The sequence below is a fragment of the Narcine bancroftii genome, chromosome 8 (genome assembly GCF_036971445.1).
Source record: "Narcine bancroftii isolate sNarBan1 chromosome 8, sNarBan1.hap1, whole genome shotgun sequence".
Taxonomy (NCBI): Eukaryota; Metazoa; Chordata; class Chondrichthyes; order Torpediniformes; family Narcinidae; genus Narcine; species Narcine bancroftii.
The window spans coordinates 16,921,914-16,940,851 of NC_091476.1; the positions used below are offsets into that span (position 1 = coordinate 16,921,914).

Here is an 18,938-nt window from a genome sequence, read left to right on the forward strand (position 1 = left end):
TTTTATTCTGTTCAGCAGTTTATTAACATCTCATGATAGAACCTTACAAAATCTTTACAGGTATTGTATCACAGCAAGAATTTGCTGCATGGATACACAAGTTGTCTAATGTGCCTATTTGACTGGGCTGCAGGAATGCTGCAAGTGTGGCTTGCAGTGGAAACTGGCAACAATACATCTTGAACCTGTACTTTTAAAACAATCTTTTCCATGACCACAAATGCCATACAAGCATGCAATAAATCACGTGTCTAAACATCTGTATTTGAAGTCTTTCATCTGCTCTTGTGTCTAACATTCAATTTTTCTGCATTTTCCAAAGACTAAATTAACTGCAGCTTTCCAAAGGTAAATGTTGCCAAATTGGTGGATTCCTTTAAAGAAAACAAAGGTGAGTTTGGTAGTTAAACTGTGTAAAAATGCGCTTTAGTGAGCTACGCACTGCTTTTAGAGGCTGCTTCGGAGCTTCTCCTTTTAACGTCCCAGTTATACACTCTTGCCATATCTAAAATTTAATCAATTAAGGAAAAATATGATGCATCACAGTTAATTGCAGTCTTATATAACATCAGTTTTCTTATGAATAGAAACAAAATTATAGAAATTAAAGAGCTCCCCAAGTGGCTTCAATTTATCCATCCTTGACCCAGGTGGTGAGCATGCCAAAGTAACAGTTTCTTAAGTGCTACAATATGCATTACAAATTTGAATTTGACTGAAATAAAAACTGATCATGAAACACAAGCGCAAGCACACAGGCCATCCACTTGAGTGAAGTGACTGCCAACTATCATCTGTGTTTACTCCTACACTGCACAATTAGTTTATTTAAAAAGGTTTGCTGTTGACTGGAAGGTCTCTTGATGTTTGGTTGGTGCATTTGATAACAATCTTTGTGTTTATCCTTCACCAGAATGTGGATTATGCAAGATAAATTCACAGATTCTTAGTAAATTACCACCAATGATTCTGCTATATCTTCCGCCATTTCATTCAGTAGCTTGGGATCATTCCATCATTACCAGGGGATTTGTCTATCTTTGGACCCACAAGTTTGCCAAGCACTACCTAGTGATAATGATTGTACAGAGGTTCTCACTTCCCAATGCCTTCTTAACATCAATCTTTGGCATGATGCCACTGTGAAGACAGACCCAAAATAGTTGTTCAGGACCTCGGCCAATTCCTCTTTTCATCTTCTCATGAACTTCTGCTTATTTTAGCTACTCTTTCCTATTTCATAGGGTGGTATGGTTAGCACAACACTATTACTGCACCAGCAAGCTGAGTTTGAGTCTGGTGCTTTTGGTCAGGAGTTTAAACGTTCTTCTCATGACTGCATGGGTCTCCTCCCAAATTCCGGTCACATGGGGTTAGTAGGTTCATTGGCAACATGGGTATATTTGGGTTGCACTAGCTTGAGGGCTGGAAGGGCCTGTATCTCTAAATTTAAATAATATGGATGGCACAGTTAGTATCAAATAAGGCTGGCCAAAACATGGCTTGCGAGCCACCTGTGGCTCTTTATAGGTATGTGCGGCTCATGGAAATAGGTTGGCTGAGACAGGAATCGTACGAGCCGCTGCTCACAACAGTAGTTTTAGTGGGCCTGACTTGCAATTGCATGGCTCTTGCAGCTCTCAAACATATGAAGTTTATCGTTGTGGCTGTTATGTTAAGCAAGTTTCACCACCCCTGGTGCAGCACAATGCAATCCAGGTTCGAATCCAGCAATATTTGTAAGGTGTTTGCACCTTCTCCCTGTTTCTCCATGGGTTTCCTCCAGGTGCTCCATTTTCCTCCCACCCTTCAAAACATAGGTTAATTTGGGTATTTGGGGCAGCACAGGGTCGTAGACCAGAAGGGCCTGTTACCATGCTATATGTCAGAACAAAATACAAGCATTATTTTGCACATGTGCTGGGGTGGAGTACTCAGTAATCATGTTAAATATCTGTACCACTGCTCACATTTCTTCTCCAAACAATAATTGTACATAGATTTCCTGTAATAGTTTCATACAGCACAGAAATACCACAGATGTCAGCGTATAAGACGACAGTGTACAAGATGACCTCCAGAATTTCCATTTAAAGTGTATGTTTTGAGCTATTCTCACTGTATAAGACTACCCCAAGTCTGGCACTTAGCGCTGAGAGATTACTGCCCCAACAGTCCATTACTGACCAGTGGAGTGATGCTGTCACAATATTTTAAAAGTAAATTACCCAGTAAAGGTTTAAAATTTATTAGCCCTATTTAAAAATAAACCACCGTCGGCTCCTTTAACAGTCTATACAGAGCTTGGGTGTAACGGACCCTGTGAGGGAGCGCTGAGATGTCATTGTTCATCAGCTGTTGTAAATGGTGACTGATATATGTTGTTAGCTTTGCTTAATGTGCCATTATTTTAAGGTATGTTGGACGGGTTTATTATACATTTTTATTATTTTAATATAACATTATTACCCTATTAATATAATATTACTATTAAATGTAAGTTTCATTTGAAAAATCTTTAGTGGTAGGACCATAGGAAGTGCCATGGAGAACACTCTAAACCACAGGATGTTAAGGTTCAGATTTTATACTTGGCATACAAGACAGCCCCTGGCTTTGGGGTGACATTTTTAAGGTTCAAATACTGTCTTACACACTGACATATATGGTAGATCCTTTGGCCCAGAGCCAAATCAGCCATGATTTCTTCCAATCATGACACTACTCTCTCCACTTTCACCTCAACTACCACCATATTCTGCCATGCACCAGGGAAATTTACAATAGCCTATTAACTTGCTAACCTGTGTGTCTTTGGGTAGTGGGAGGAAACTAGTGGAAACCCATACTGTCACAGAGAGAACTCCTCATAAACAGCCTCAGAGATCAGGATTGATCCCGGATCAGAGGAGCTCCACTGGCTGTGCCACGTAATTTTAAAAACAGCTGGACATTTATTAAAAAATAAACTCCAAGGCTGTACATCCATATTTAACTAGTTCAACAAATTGGTCCATGTAGATTTCCTTTTCAAACACAGTGACAAATACATTTTATATTGGAATACACAATCCTTCCATTCCACTGGTCTATGAAATTGCTACTCCACTGATGTAACCATTTCAAATGTATTACTGAACTGTAGAGTAGAGCCAATAACTATTTTCTTGAGAAAATGGAGGAAAGAAAAAGATGACCAATCTGTAAAGAACTGTTCTGTGTCTACTATCTTTGATGTAAGAGTGCATCCATTCTAAATTACTGATTGCCATTCAGTTTATGACCTTCATGCAGATAAATAGTGTTAACAAAAATAATATAAAAACATTATCATATTGCTCAGTGCCAACTTGGTCGAAAGGATACTGACTTCTGTGGTGGTGAACTGATCACGAAGAAAATCTAGATCTTCTTCTAGCCCTTCAAGATTACGGGTTGCAGTTGCCAGATTCTTTTCAAGTAATGCTCTTGCTTCAACAATATCATATTCAAGCATTACATTAGCCTGCAGCAAGACGGAAACCCATCTTAACCAATTTTCCACCAGTCATCACTTTAATCTCAGTTATAATTTCACTAACGCTCTACGATCTATCATATTTTCTCCATTTGGTGATACAGGGATCCACATGTCGAAGCCTTCATTCTTCACTCATGTTGCTCAGAGAAAAGAACACACAAACATCCATGAAAGTTGCTCAACACATTGAAACGTCAACTTTCAGTAAATTACTGAGCTGAGAAATTTCATTAATTTGAATAAAGTTAGAGCTGCCCTCTTTTTCCACTATTTACAATAATTGTAAGTAACATAACATTTTCTACTTCGATGTACAATTGTATATTATCTTTGGCTGTAGATTGTATCTCATTTCGAATGAGAAGCAAAAATAACTATTAGTTATTAGAAATGCAAGAGGGATCAACCTTAAGATCTCTAGTTTTGAGGCACTTCTCTCTCCACAGATACTTTCAAGTCTTCTATTTGTAGCATCTGTTTGTTATTTCAATTTTTTTTAACCTGCAGTGTTTGCTTTTGAATACAGGGTATCTGCTCAGAAAAATAATGCAGGAAGAGAAATTTGACTTTGAACTTACCCCCAACCATAGGCACACTTTATCCGTAGGAGGGATGGATGCTTTAGCGTACAAATTGTCTGCCAGGAGAAACATAGTCTCCATTGGATCTGTGGAATCCTTAAAAATAAAAAGCAGAGGGAAGGCTTGTAATTGGAAAAAAACTAAGCAAATTCTCTCCCTCCCTTCAACATGATATTAGCCACAGAACCCCAGAACAGGACTTCAGCAATCTATTTTGATACTGAATTTTACAAAAAGAGAAGGAACGCACAAGAAGTATCAAGTTGATTGATGAATGAAACAATTAATGAAATAAAAATGTTGGAATTACTTAATAGATTAAGCTTTGTTGGTGGAAAGAGAAGAGTTCACATTTCAGATTGATGATTTACCCTGATGAAAGGTCATTATCCGGAAACATTAACATAGTACCATTTCAATGCAAGTTGCCTCATATTCTATTTTAATTTCAAAATTGTACCATCCCTGATATTTGCACTGGACCCTGTGTTTATCTTGGGGGTGGGGGGGGGGGGGAAGAGACTGGTGAAACTCGGGGGTTCCTCGACATTGGGCTGTATCACAATTTTCTGTCAGCTGCATATACTTCAAAAAACACAAGTTGAAAAAAATTGTGCTCATATATTTACATTTATTCTACACAAATTCCATGATAGTGAATTTCCATAACTCAACAGCAGCGTTGCAAGAGTAGCCTATATTCAATATTGGAGATTAGGGCAAACTTTTTCCTCCCTCATGTAATGATTGGATTTAATATGGAAGGATTACTTCCTCTAGTCCAGTGGTCTTCAAGCTTCCCCCCAAACTCACATTCCACCTTAAGCAATCCCTGTGCCATAGGTACTCTGTGATTAGTAAGGGATTACTTTAAGGTGGTATGTGAGGTGGGGGGTGGGGGGAACCACTGCTCTAGACCCAATTGTTACTGAAATATTTTGCTTGAGAAAAATTGTCATTGGCCCATTTCCTTTGGAGTTATGAAACCATGCACATAATGAGTCAATTGGGTACAATTAAAACAGTGGTTTTCAAACATTTTCTTTCCACTCACATACCACCTTAAGCAATCCCTTACTAATCACAGAGCATTTATGGCTTAAGGTGAAATATGAGTTTAGGTGAGCAGTTTGAAAACCACTGCTCTAGACGGTTCTAGTAAGAAGATATTCAAATAAGCATCAGAAAGAAGTGGGAAATTTAAGCAGCAGTTTTGAGTCAGGGAATTTTTTTCTCCAAAAGGGTCAGATTTTACATGGCGAGTTGAATGTTTCTATGAAAAGTAATTTCACAGTTTATCAGCCAGTGAAGGTTTACTTCCTTGCAATTTAAAAAAAAATAGATTTGAAGGAACCTTAAGAGAATGACAAGATAGTAAAAGACACAGACCATTACAGCACAGAAAAAGGCCACTTCGGCCCCTCCAGTCTGTGCTGAAACATTTTTTTTAACCATATCCCATTGACCTGCACCCAACCCATAGCCCTCCATAACTCTCCCATCCATGTGCCTGTCCAAATTCTTCTTAAATGTTAAAATCGAGCTCACATTTACCACTTCAGCTGGAAGCTTGTTCCACATCCCACCACTGAAGAAGTTTCCTCTCATGTTCCCCTTAAACTTTTCCCCTTTGTCCCTTAATCCATGTCCTCTGGTTTGTATCTCACCTACCCTCAGTGTAAAAAGCCTATCTTCTGTCTATCCCCCTCATAATTTTAAATACCTCTATCAAACCTCCCCTTGTTCTTCTATGCTCCAGGGAATAAAGTCCTAACCTGTTTAACCTTTCCCTGTAACTCAATTCCTGATGTCCAGGCAACATCCTAGCAAATGTTCTCTGTGCTCTTTCCAACCTATTGATATCTTTCCTTTAGTTAGGTGACCAAAACTGTATACAATACTCCAAATCTGGCCTCACCAATGTCTGATACAACTTTAACATAACTTCCCAACTCCTGCACTCAATATAATTTATGAAGGCCAATATGTCAAAAGCTCTCTTTACAACCCTATCCACCCGTGTCCTTTCTTGTTTTGTCCTTCCAAAATGCAACACTTCACACTTATTTGCATTAAACATCTGCCATTTTTCAGCCCATTTTACCAGCTGGTCTAGATCTTTCCGCAAGCTTTGAAAACATTCTTCACTGTCCACAACCCTCCAATCTTAGTGTCATCTGTTGATCTAATTTACCGCATTATCATCCAGATCATTGATATAGATGACCAACAACAATGATCCCAGTAACAATCCGTGAGGCACAGCACTAGTCACAGGCCTCCAATCTGAGAAGTAATCTTCCACCACTACTCTCTGGCTTCTGCCGTCCAGCCATTGTAGAATCCATTTCCCTACTTCACTATGAATACCTAGTGCCTGGACCTTCCTAATTAATCTCCCATGCGGGACCTTGTCAAAAGCCTTACTAAAGTTCTTGTAGACAACATCTACAGCCTTTCCTTCAACTTTCCTGGTAACCTCTTGAAAAACTTTATAAGATTGGTTAAAACAAGACCTACCACACACAAAATCATATTGATTATCTCTGATCAGTCCCTGGCTATCCAAATAATTGTATAATCCAATCTCTTAGAATACCTTCGCATAATTTACCTATCAGTGAAATCAGGCTCACTGGTTTATAATTTCCAGGATTACTTTTGGAGCCTTTTTTAAACAAATTAACAACATGAGTTACTCTCCAATCTTCTGGTACCACAGCCATGGCTAAGGACATATTCTGTAAATGTGTTTCATTCTGCTACTTTCCTAGGCTAGATTCCAGGGAACCTCTCAAGTGTGATAAATAAAATTGAGATGCATCCCTTTATTCCCCCACTTTGTCATCCAAAGAGATTGTGATAATAAATTTGCTAAAATGCACAATTTCTGAACATTCTTTAGGCCCAGAAACCTAATTATAAATCTAAACAATCATAAGACCTATTTGACAAGAGGTTACATACAGCTAATAGGATTACTGTTCCACAGCTTTAACAATGCAGGATCAATTCTAACCTTTGCTACCATCAGTGTGTAATTTGGACATTATTCCAGTGATTGCATGGGTTTCCTCCCACGTTCAGATGTACCATTTGGTAGGTTAATTTGCTACTGTAAGTTGACCTAAGTGTGTACATGAGTGACAGAAAATGGAGAGAGCAGAAAGAAATGTGGGAGAGTGAAGGGAGATTGGTACAGATGTTTGGCACAAACATGGGGGGGTCTATATGCCTGTTTCATCAATGATGAACTATGATGGAGAAAGCACAAAATGAGCGCAAGAGCAATGAACAAAATTCTGTCAATTAGTGAGTTTTAAGTGAAGTTTTGATGAGTTTTACCTTTTTCTTTTGCATGTATTTTAAGATCTCTAACGTCTGTTTAATTTCTGGGATTTGACTTTTTAACCTAGGAAAGAGAATAAATAAGTAACCATCCTCTAGCCAAAAGCTATGCAATTATTTTTCATAGAAACATTCAAACAGCCATGTCAAACCCAAGAAGCACAAGATCTTCAGCTGGTACATTAAAGTAGGTCTGACACTAACCATGAATATATGGTAAGAAAGGCTGGCATCATGCACAATTGAAGGCCCTATATGCTTTCCATCCCCCAACCTCCAAATAATATTCCGTGTTTTCCAATAGAAAAAATGTAGAAATACATTTAATAATTTCCTAGGTGTTAAGATAGCTTGTCCACATTACATTTATTGAAGTTTATAAATAAAAAAATATAAATCCCACCCATCAAAAGATTCAATATTTGACCATTTTAGATCGTCTATTCGTAATTGTTTTCCACAAATAACAATGAAAACATGAATTTTTCTATTGGTTAATGGTGGCTGAATAATTATATTCTGACCAAATGTGCAAAGGTCACATATTTTTCTTGGCTCTGGGATGTCAGCAAAGATAAGTTTCAAGTTATTTTCATGCTACTGAATACTTTATCACTCAAACAACTTGACATGCTGGTGCTTTTTTTTACTTAAAAAGGAATAAAACTGAAGGGTAAATTACCCATGAAAAAGGATGTTTAATGAGTTATTGATTTTCAATTGGAATATGAAGAAATACAGAAGTAACAGCTATATAATAAATATAACAGAAACAAAATGTGACTTTATCTGTCCCTGGAAACTCAGCTCTTTTTTGTGTTCATGGGAAACAGGTGTAATTTCTGAAATTGATTGCCAAAACAGTTGTAAAAATGTCAGCACCTTCTCATAATTTATGCACATCACAAATTCAAGAAGTGAGGTAAAGCTCCTGAGTAATTTTTGGATTAAAAAAAATACCAGAATCATTTTCCTCAACTTCAAGATAAATTAGCAAATTTTAAAAAAAAGCACCATATACTTAACTGATTGGAGATTTTTGTTACCTGACAATTTGACCTCTCACCTTCTCTTTTTTTGCGATAGATTCAGTTCCATGAATTTGTATTTTTGGTATTGTTCATCTAGCCTCCTCAACACAAGGTCTGCTGTCTCATTACCGGGTTGCTTCATAAATGCAATAACATCTTCCTGGGAGACAAAATATGAGGGAATAAAAATATTCAGATGAACTGATGAATTTAAAAGAAGTGAAGGTCAATTGTGTGCCATGAAATAAAGAGGAAAGAATTGTGTGAGTAATTATGCAACTTTAGTCCAATTAGTCCAACTTCTAATTTTGAATCATCGGCTCTCACAAAGACAGAGTAATGAGTATAACCAAGAGCATGACAGCAGAAATGATAACCACTCAATATCTGAATCATCCTGCAACTTCTTGGAAATGCAGAGGGTGAGGGCAGGGCTTGGTGAAGTGTGGTCACCTTTCTATGGTCTAATAATATAATGGCCAGTACTGTCTAACTGGCATGGTTGGCATAGCAGTTAGCTCAGTGCTGTTACAGCGCCAGCAAACAGGACCGGGATTTGAATCTCACACTGTCTGTAAGGAGTTTGGACGTTCCCACAGTTTCCTCCGAGTGCTCTAGTTTCCTCCCACTGTTTAAAATGTACTGGGAGATTTAGGCCAATTGGGTGTAATTGGTTGGCAAGGGGTCATGGGCCAAAATGGCCTATTAGCATGCTATATGCCTCATTTAAATAAAATTTAAATTTATGCATAGAATAGAGAGTCTTACACAAAACTAAAATCATTGCATTGCTGTTAATTATATATAATGGAATTATTCACAACTGATCATTTAAGCAACAAGTTTAATAAATACTTCAAAGTAATCTTATTGTTATTTTATTGTAAAAGATACAATGTGGAAATAGTGATGGAAAAGCAACAAGCAGATATTTAGTGTTTTAGCTATTACTGTTTACATCCGGTACCGCACGGATGGCAGTCTCTTCAATCTGAGGCGCCTGCAAGCTCACACCAAGACACAAGAGAAACTTGTCCGTGAACTACTCTTTGCAGATGATGCCGCTTTAGTTGCCCATTCAGAGCCAGCTCTTCAGCGCTTGACGTCCTGCTTTGCGGAAACTGCCAAAATGTTTGGCCTGGAAGTCAGCCTGAAGAAAACTGAGGTCCTCCATCAGCCAGCTCCCCACCATGACTACCAGCCCCCCCACATCTCCATCGGGCACACAAAACTCAAAACGGTCAACCAGTTTACCTATCTCGGCTGCACCATTTCATCAGATGCAAGGATCGACAATGAGATAGACAACAGACTCGCCAAGGCAAATAGCGCCTTTGGAAGACTACACAAAAGAGTCTGGAAAAACAACCAACTGAAAAACCTCACAAAGATAAGCGTATACAGAGCCGTTGTCATACCCACACTCCTGTTCGGCTCCGAATCATGGGTCCTCTACCGGCACCACCTACGGCTCCTAGAACGCTTCCACCAGCGTTGTCTCCGCTCCATCCTCAACATCCATTGGAGCGCTCACACCCCTAACGTCGAGGTACTCGAGATGGCAGAGGTCGACAGCATCGAGTCCACGCTGCTGAAGATCCAGCTGCGCTGGATGGGTCACGTCTCCAGAATGGAGGACCATCGCCTTCCCAAGATCGTATTATATGGCGAGCTCTCCACTGGCCACCGTGACAGAGGTGCACCAAAGAAAAGGTACAAGGACTGCCTAAAGAAATCTCTTGGTGCCTGCCCCATTGACCACCGCCAGTGGGCTGATAACGCCTCAAACCGTGCATCTTGGCGCCTCACAGTTTGGCGGGCAGCAGCCTCCTTTGAAGAAGACCGCAGAGCCCACCTCACTGACAAAAGGCAAAGGAGGAAAAACCCAACACCCAACCCCAACCAACCAATTTTCCCTTGCAACCGCTGCAATCGTGTCTGCCTGTCCCGCATCGGACTGGTCAGCCACAAACGAGCCTGCAGCTGACGTGGACTTTTTACCCCCTCCATAAATCTTCGTCCGCGAAGCCAAGCCAAAGACAAGACAATAGAACAATACAATTTCATAAGTAATATAAATTTAAAGTGGGGCTTAGCAAACAGCAATGGCTGCACAAGTGATTACAAAATATTTGATATCATTGAACATTATTTAGAACAATAATACCTTCTAACCTTTCCTCAGCTAAGTAATCCATTTTACAGTCGACATGTGTTTCTCAAAACTGTTCCAAGGGTAAAAATTAGTCAGCTGGTGCAGAAAATGAACCAGAAAGATTTACAGAAAAACTGAAGATCATTAAAATTTCATACTGTATGCAGCTCTGAAACTAGTCATTCAGCTCCAGTCAATATCTATGCACCACTTGAGGCTAATAATGTGACAGTGACCTATTAATGAAAGATGCAGAACTTTTAAAAAAACATTTTGGCAAATCTTTTCTAACGTTACTCATAGTGAGTCACAGATTTTATAAAAAGTTATTGTATTAATAGTCTAAGCAACAATGAGTAGTTTGGGACCGATGGTGTTTATAGATGCCAGCCTGATCAATATGTGACATTAATCATTAGACCACCAATCCATTTTATATTTCACCCTACTTTAACAATCAGTTTGTGGATTTGATCTTCTCATCAGTTCCCGGGATCCCAAAACAAGCGCTCTGCTGTCATAATGCTCAGCTGTCCAACATCAAAGACAAGCAACAATTTTAACCAAACTAACCTGAGAACAAGGTCAGTGCTTTCTATTCACACCAGAAAATTTCACTCAATTATCACTGGCATCACACTCTATGCCATCTTTTGCTTCCATCAATACAGACCATTCCAATCTCGCCCCTTCTCTTAAAATTCTCAACTTCATGCACATTCATTCCAATGTATTGTTGCTAGCTTATCACATATTATCTTATCAAAATAATGCCAACTGCATTTGAGAAACACAAACATTCTCATCTTCAAACTCTCCGCAGTTCTTTGCACCCTTCCTATTTACTATTAGATACCTTTGTACCTTTGAGCAGTTTTCTTTCTCTGTACCTTACACAACCTCTTTACCCATAAAAGAACTTCTCCACTCTATTCCCAACTTCTTCACAGCTTCTCCCTGGAACACCACACATGATGCACGCTTCCAATCTTATCCTTTTCAAAACAAGTGGTCAACAATCTTCATTTTCCCTTCTTTACTTTGAAGTTTATTTATATATATATATTTATTTATTTATATAAAATTTGAGATAAATGAGATCATGTATATATATCTATATATTAGATATATATTTGATATCGCCTCAAACCGTGCATCTTGGCGCCTCAAAGTTTGGCGGGCAGCAACCTCAAGAAGACCGCAGAGCCCACCTCACTGACAAAAGGCAAAGGAGGAAAAACCCAACACCCAACCCCAACCCACCAATTTTCCCCTGCAGCCGCTGCAACCGTGTCTGCCTGTCCCGCATCGGACTTGTCAGCCACAAACGAGCCTGCAGCTGATGTGGACTTTTACCCCCTCCATAAATCTTCGTCCGCAAAGCCAAGCCAAAGAAGAGAATATATAAAAAAATAAAATATGAGATAAATGAGATCGTATATATATTATATATATATATATATATATATATTATATATAGTTGCCCATTCAGAGCCAGCTCTTCAGCGCTTGACATCCTGCTTTGCGGAAACTGCCAAAATGTTTGGCCTGGAAGTCAGCCTGAAGAAAACTGAGGTCCTCCATCAGCCAGCTCCCCACCATGACTACCAGCCCCCCCACATCTCCATCGGGCACACAAAACTCAAAACGGTCAACCAGTTTACCTATCTCGGCTGCACCATTTCATCAGATGCAAGGATCGACAATGAGATAGACAACAGACTCGCCAAGGCAAATAGCGCCTTTGGAAGACTACACAAAAGAGTCTGGAAAAACAACCAACTGAAATACCTCACAAAGATAAGCGTATACAGAGCCGTTGTCATACCCACACTCCTGTTCGGCTCCGAATCATGGGTCCTCTACAGGCACCACCTACGGCTCCTAGAACGCTTCCACCAGCGTTGTCTCCGCTCCATCCTCAACATCCATTGGAGCGCTCACACCCCTAACGTCGAGGTACTCGAGATGGCAGAGGTCGACAGCATCGAGTCCACGCTGCTGAAGATCCAGCTGCGCTGGATGGGTCACGTCTCCAGAATGGAGGACCATCGCCTTCCCAAGATCGTATTATATGGCGAGCTCTCCACTGGCCACCGTGACAGAGGTGCACCAAAGAAAAGGTACAAGGACTGCCTAAAGAAATCTCTTGGTGCCTGCCACATTGACCACCGCCAGTGGGCTGATAACGCCTCAAACCGTGCATCTTGGCGCCTCACAGTTTGGCGGGCAGCAGCCTCCTTTGAAGAAGACCGCAGAGCCCACCTCACTGACAAAAGGCAAAGGAGGAAAAACCCAACACCCAACCCCAACCAACCAATTTTCCCTTGCAACCGCTGCAATCGTGTCTGCCTGTCCCGCATCGGACTGGTCAGCCACAAACGAGCCTGCAGCTGACGTGGACTTTTTTACCCCCTCCATAAATCTTCGTCCGCGAAGCCAAGCCAAAGAAATATATATATACATTCTAATTTGCCATACTTTGTAGACAGCGTTTGCTTCAAAGATATTAAATCACATAGAGGGCAAAATGGTGTTAAAAAATATTTAAATAAAACATTAAAAAGATAGTCTGAACCATGTACAGTATGGTTCATCTCCCCAGCGCATCCTATTTTTGAAAGCACCGCAAGTTATCTATTGATCCTTTTCCCTACCGTAGTTAATTCTCATTATTTGAGCAGCTCAAAACAATGCTACATTCCTTAAGCAATGATCCCTCAAAAGACATCAACCCAGTGGTTTCAAATCAACTTTCTCTGGGAAGGTGCGGACTCTTAACCCAGAGATATTTTTGGTCCCTCTTCCAAACAGTCCAAGGGTGCCAGGTTATTTAGAACTATCCTGGTCCATTATCTGCACAGTCCCACCAAGATGACCAGCAGTCACCATATAAGAGCCTAGCTGGTTTCATCCCTCCCAAGCTCACCGGAACTGGGGCAAGGAGCGGATCAGTGTTGGAATGGAACCTGGGAGCTGCAATTCTGTTGGGGTCTGAAGGCCAAGTGCCTGAGCCCAGCTCTCGTCTATTTGGTGCAAGACCAAAGTCCTGTGCAAAGTGCCCAGATGAGCCGCCAACCCTGCAGCACCAGGAGGGGAAGAGGCGCCTCACGAACGCCCCTCCAATTCCGGCACCCCCTCGGTTGTGATCCTTCGGCCAACCCCGATCCCAATCCTTGGGGGGGGGGGGGGGGGCTCTTACCACGAAGACAGCCTGGGGAATGCCTAGGTGCTGGCGGCTAGCAGCCAGGTTGCTATCGCCGCTCCCACTGGTCGTCGCCATCTTGAGAGGACACTGACGTCGTTCGAGTGACGCAACCCGGGCCGCAGGAGCACGCAAGGGGCCGCGCGTGCTTCAAGCCGATTGGTGCGGTTCTCGATCCCGGAGCCTCTGTCAATCACAAGGGAGCTGCGTCTGATTCAGGCGACGTGCAAATCAGGATGGACCATCGATTAGTTCCAATGCAGTCCACCCCACTCGTAAGTACATGCACAGATGTCACATCGCAAGAGTCCACCAGAGAAAAAGCAGCAAAGTGACTGGAAACACGAAACAATCGTCAGAAAAGTTGAAAAAAGTTTAGTATCCCATGACTAAAAACTGACCTCATAAAAGGTAAGCATGATTCAGATTTACTGTCATAGGACATACATGACATCACATACAACCCTGAGATTCTTTTTCCTGCGGGCGAGGAAAGTGAAATTAAAAAAAAATCGACTCCACTTACATGCAAACAAACTGACAGATTAAAAAAAAATCAATAAAGTGCAAAAGTTAAGAGTCCTTAAAGGAGTCGCTGATTGAGTTTGTTGTTGAGGAGGAGGATGGGGGTGTATCAGCTGTTGCTGAACCTGGCGGTGCAAGTCCTGTGGCATAATACCTCTTGATGGTTACAACAGAGCATGTGCTGGTTCCTGCTGGGTTGCAGCATTCCCTGTAGATCAGGGGTGTCCAACTCAAATTCACAGAGGGCCAAAATTAAAAACTTGGACTAAGTCGTGGGCCAAACTAAGTATTTATTGAAAATTTTCAACAACATCTGCATGTTTTCTCTTCTTTCAACATAGGTAATGTTAAACTTTTTCTTATTAAAATAAATGTTTAATAATAGTTTGGGTTAAACTCTTTCCAGAAGAAGCATTAACAAATGAGAAATAAAATATTCAATAAATAATATTTCTCTATAGCTTTTAAGCTCCTTTTAAATGTATTTTTTTTCACAAGCCAACAAGTCAAGAAAATAACAACTTGCTTCAATGAAAATCCAATCTTTCAACTATGAAAGTAAACCAAAGTTAACCAAAGAAAATATGAATCCAAGCTTCGCTTGCTACACTGTGATTTACTCTGATGCACCTGGGTCTAAACCAGATACTTGGCATCTCTTCTTAGATGCAAGTTCATCAAACTCTGGGGTCAGAGTCTCCCTCCCACCTGTCTTGAAAGGTCCTGTTTTCTGTCTTTCGTTTGGCCATTTTTCGTAAGGGGTTTATTACATGTGAGTTGGGCGACAGGTCGCAGATACTAATGAAAGTAAAGAGAGGAGGTGGGGGCGATTAGTGGGCTGACGGGCCGGCGCCAACGCATTTGCAAAGCATTCTGGGATTTGTAGTATTAGCTGTGCATGCGCTATACTGGCACGGCGGCCAGCGGGCCAGCTCTAATACATATTTGATATGATCTTGCAGGCCAAATATAATTATATCACGTGCGGGCCTGAGTTTGACATGTGTGTTGTAGAGTGTTGTCTTATCATGCCACACAATCATAGGTGTACAGCGAGTAGAGCAGAGGGCTAAGAATGCCACCCTGTGGTGCTCCGGTACCGATAGACATTCTGTAGATGTTCTTACCAATCCTCCAGGATCCAATAACACAGTGGGGTATAGAGTCCCAGGTCCTGGTGTTTGCTGATTAATTTTGAGGGGATGATGGTGTTGAATGCGGAATAGTAGTCAATAAAGAGCATCCTGATGTGTGCATCTTTGGTATCCAGGTGTTCCTGGGCTTTGTGGAGAGCCAGTGAGATGGGATCCACTATAGACCCGTTTTCCCTCCTGTCTCACTTTTTCTTGTATTTGTGGCAAGGTGAAAGCCATACAAGTCACTTCTCTTGGTTGGCATTATTCACATTCCATCTTCATGAGGACCTTTTCATCCACTGGAAGAATTCTTGCCGTGAATTTCTCTATGATAAGGGAAACTCTGTAATTAGCCTGATACGGATTTGTCTTCTTTCTTGAAAATTCTCCTGATTACAGTATCTATGAGACATTCTGGTGTTGTTCTCTTACAGATGAATGAGGTAAACTCATGAATTCACATGATAAAATTCACATTGTTTAAAATTTTCAGCAGGGACTTTGCCTGTTCCAAAGGCTGTGTTGCTTTTTCATTATTAAGATAATATTTTCAACCTACTGCTGGGCTTGGGTAAAAGTGAGATTATACCAAATAGCATGCTGTACAGGTGCCTAACATTTTATTGGGATTGTTGGGACTGTCACCTGCCATTGTTCAGAATCTTCTGGATTTCGGAATCATTTTGATTTTGGTCCCTTTAAGCCCACCCACTCGAGTTGTGCTGCCATCTCTCTACCCCCCCCCACCCTTGCCCACCCGAGTTGCACTGCTGTTCCCCCCCCCCCTCCTTGCCCACCCAAGTTGCGTTGCCATCTCTCTCCCCTGCCCGAGTTGCGCGCCATCTCTTGTCCTCCTCCCCCCCACTGTACCAGTGCCAGGGGAACAGCCCCCTTCCCGGTTCCCGCGCTGGTGCTGGCACTGGCACTGGCACTGGCACAGCGGTTTCAGCTGCGAAGGGGATTATGGGTAGTGGTGATGGGCGACTGAAAGCACTGTGACTCTGGACAGGTGTCAGTATACGGTGATTCAAGATACTTATAAAGTAGCAGAAAGCAATGGGATACACAAGATTGGTGCCAAACTCCATCTTTGATGAGCAGATGTCATCTACTAAAAAAGATGCCAGTTTTTGGAGGTTGCCAGTTTTCAGAATTTCAGATAAAAGGTTAGACATCTGTAGAATGGAGTCAACAATACATACACCAAAGGCATTTTTTTTTGGCTAAGATTTTCAAATGCTCTTTCCAGTGTTCTTGACTGGATGGGTATTTTGAGTGTGGATGATTTTGAGAGATTAAAAAAAAAGCCATGGATTTTGATTTCAATGTAATTGTTGCATGCCTTTTTTTTTGGTAGCATTTCTAATCCAAGAATGTGGTAAATGTACAGTAGAATATCTCCTGGACATTTTCAGCAAATTAGTCTCTGTATTCTAATATTGAATATTAAATTTACACACACACACACACACACGGTACTTTTGTGCAAGGGAAATCCCATAAAAAAGAGGAAAGTTATAGGAAAGAAGGCAAAAGAAAAATGGAAGAGGATATAACAAAGATTTCAGAACATTACAACTGGACACTAGATCAAGTACAATGCCGCAATAGAGCATTAAAACCTGTTTGAGTATCCTTAAAAATGTAGAATGATACAAGAGTCCATACAACCAAGAATATGAATTTATCATATTTTCAGTATTCTGAATGGGGTTGATACGTGTCATTAAAATGCAGTCACTGTTGCTAAAAATCTGTGTCCTCATTTTCAAATTCCATCATAGTCTCACTTGCCTTCCATCTCAGGGATCCTCTCCTGGCTCCAATCTTCGGATATCCAAATGTAATTAAAACAGGAATAGGGTACTGAAGTTGTATGATCAGCCATATTCATATTGAAGAGTGCTGGTAAAAACACATTGAAATGCTGGAGGAACTCAGCTGGTCTCACAGCTTCCACAGATCGCTTCATTGAGCATCTCAGCTCTGCCCACCGTAATAATGTGGATCTCGTGTCAACCCATTTCAGTTCCTCATCCTATTCCCTTGATGACGTGTCTGACCATGGTCTCATGCACTGACAGAGACCATCTGCAAATTGGAGGAACACCACCTTATCTTCTCCCTGGGCACCCTCCAACCGGATGGCATTTAATATAGATTTCTCTGAACAGATTTGTTGCAGAAATATTACAATGAAGTACATCTAGGCCATATATCAGTAAAGGTGCATCAATGGTGCATTTCTTTGACTTTTAACTAACAAAATAGTTGCAGATCATCACTCAATCATCTGTCCTCAAGCAAAGTGCTGCTTACACTCTCTACAGCATCCTATATGATCAGAAAACATATGTAGTAGACAAGTTTTGAGACATCATGCTATCTTGTCATTCTCCAGAATAATTGACATAAAACAAGCTAGATTCAGTGTATTATATCACTTTTTTGCCAGTTTCCCCAAATTCTCTCATATTAGATAATGAACTACATTTAATCCAGTTCCATTTGATTTGGACTAAATGTGAGACCCCTGGCCAGTTAAATGCAACAGAATTTTGGTACATGATTTCCTATTTAGACTTTTATGCTTGTTATTTAATTGCAAGTTATTAAATTATCAATAACTTAGTTTAAAAGTCTCATACACCATGTTATTTTTACTTTTTAATTAAAAAAAAACAATCTGTGGACGTCCTTTACGGTAATGGTGATTGAACATTTGTTGAGATTTAGTGATATTTGCCCTCTCTGTTCTAATTTCTTATTTCAGTCAATTTTCCAGTTATAAATTTAATTTACACAAGAGTGAACTTTTTCCCTTGGATAATTTGGCACTGATAAATTCTAACCCTCCCTTTAAAGTTGTAAGAAATCAATCTTCTTATTTGGGTGTAACAATTACTAAAAAATATAAAAATCTATTTAAGGAAATTTTCTCACATGTGAGGGACGTCATCAAATTGGTCACTCGTTTCTTTATTATTCATTGGTGGAATCAACTCTATTAAAATGAATATATTATCTAAATTTATATATCCTTGCCTAAACAAAATCCATTTACAAAAACTTAAAAATGGAGATTTAGTCTTACCAAATTTGAGGCTCTATTTTTGGGCATTCAATATACAAAATCTTTCATTTGGTTATATTATATTAATCGTGAAGACTGTCCAATATGGGTCTCTTTGGAATTTAATTCTGTTAAAACATTTTTTAATTATTTCCATTCTTGGATCTTCACTTCCTACATCTTTAAATAAATTAATTGATAACCCAGTGGTTAAACATACTTTGAGGATCTGAACACAATTTAAAAAAAACATTCTGTCTTACTGAGATTTTCTCTTTCTAGTCCTATTTTGTCTAATTATCTCTTTAAACCTTCCATGGTTGATGCAATTTTTAAAGAATGGCTTTCTTTAAAGATAAGACAT

The 18,938-nt window shown here is 40.2% G+C and overlaps 1 protein-coding gene across 1 annotated transcript; it reads right to left on the reverse strand.

The window, feature by feature from the left end:
• vbp1 (von Hippel-Lindau binding protein 1) lies at positions 1-13,948 on the reverse strand. The gene is made up of 6 exons (XM_069893007.1): positions 13,838-13,948; positions 8,516-8,640; positions 7,447-7,513; positions 4,099-4,197; positions 3,367-3,505; positions 1-505 (listed from the first exon to the last, which is right to left on the reverse strand). Exons 1-6 carry the CDS (start codon positions 13,916-13,918, stop codon positions 435-437), a joined length of 582 nt encoding a protein of 193 aa, XP_069749108.1. The 5' UTR covers positions 13,919-13,948; the 3' UTR covers positions 1-434.
• Between the last annotated feature and the right edge of the window lie 4,990 nt (positions 13,949-18,938).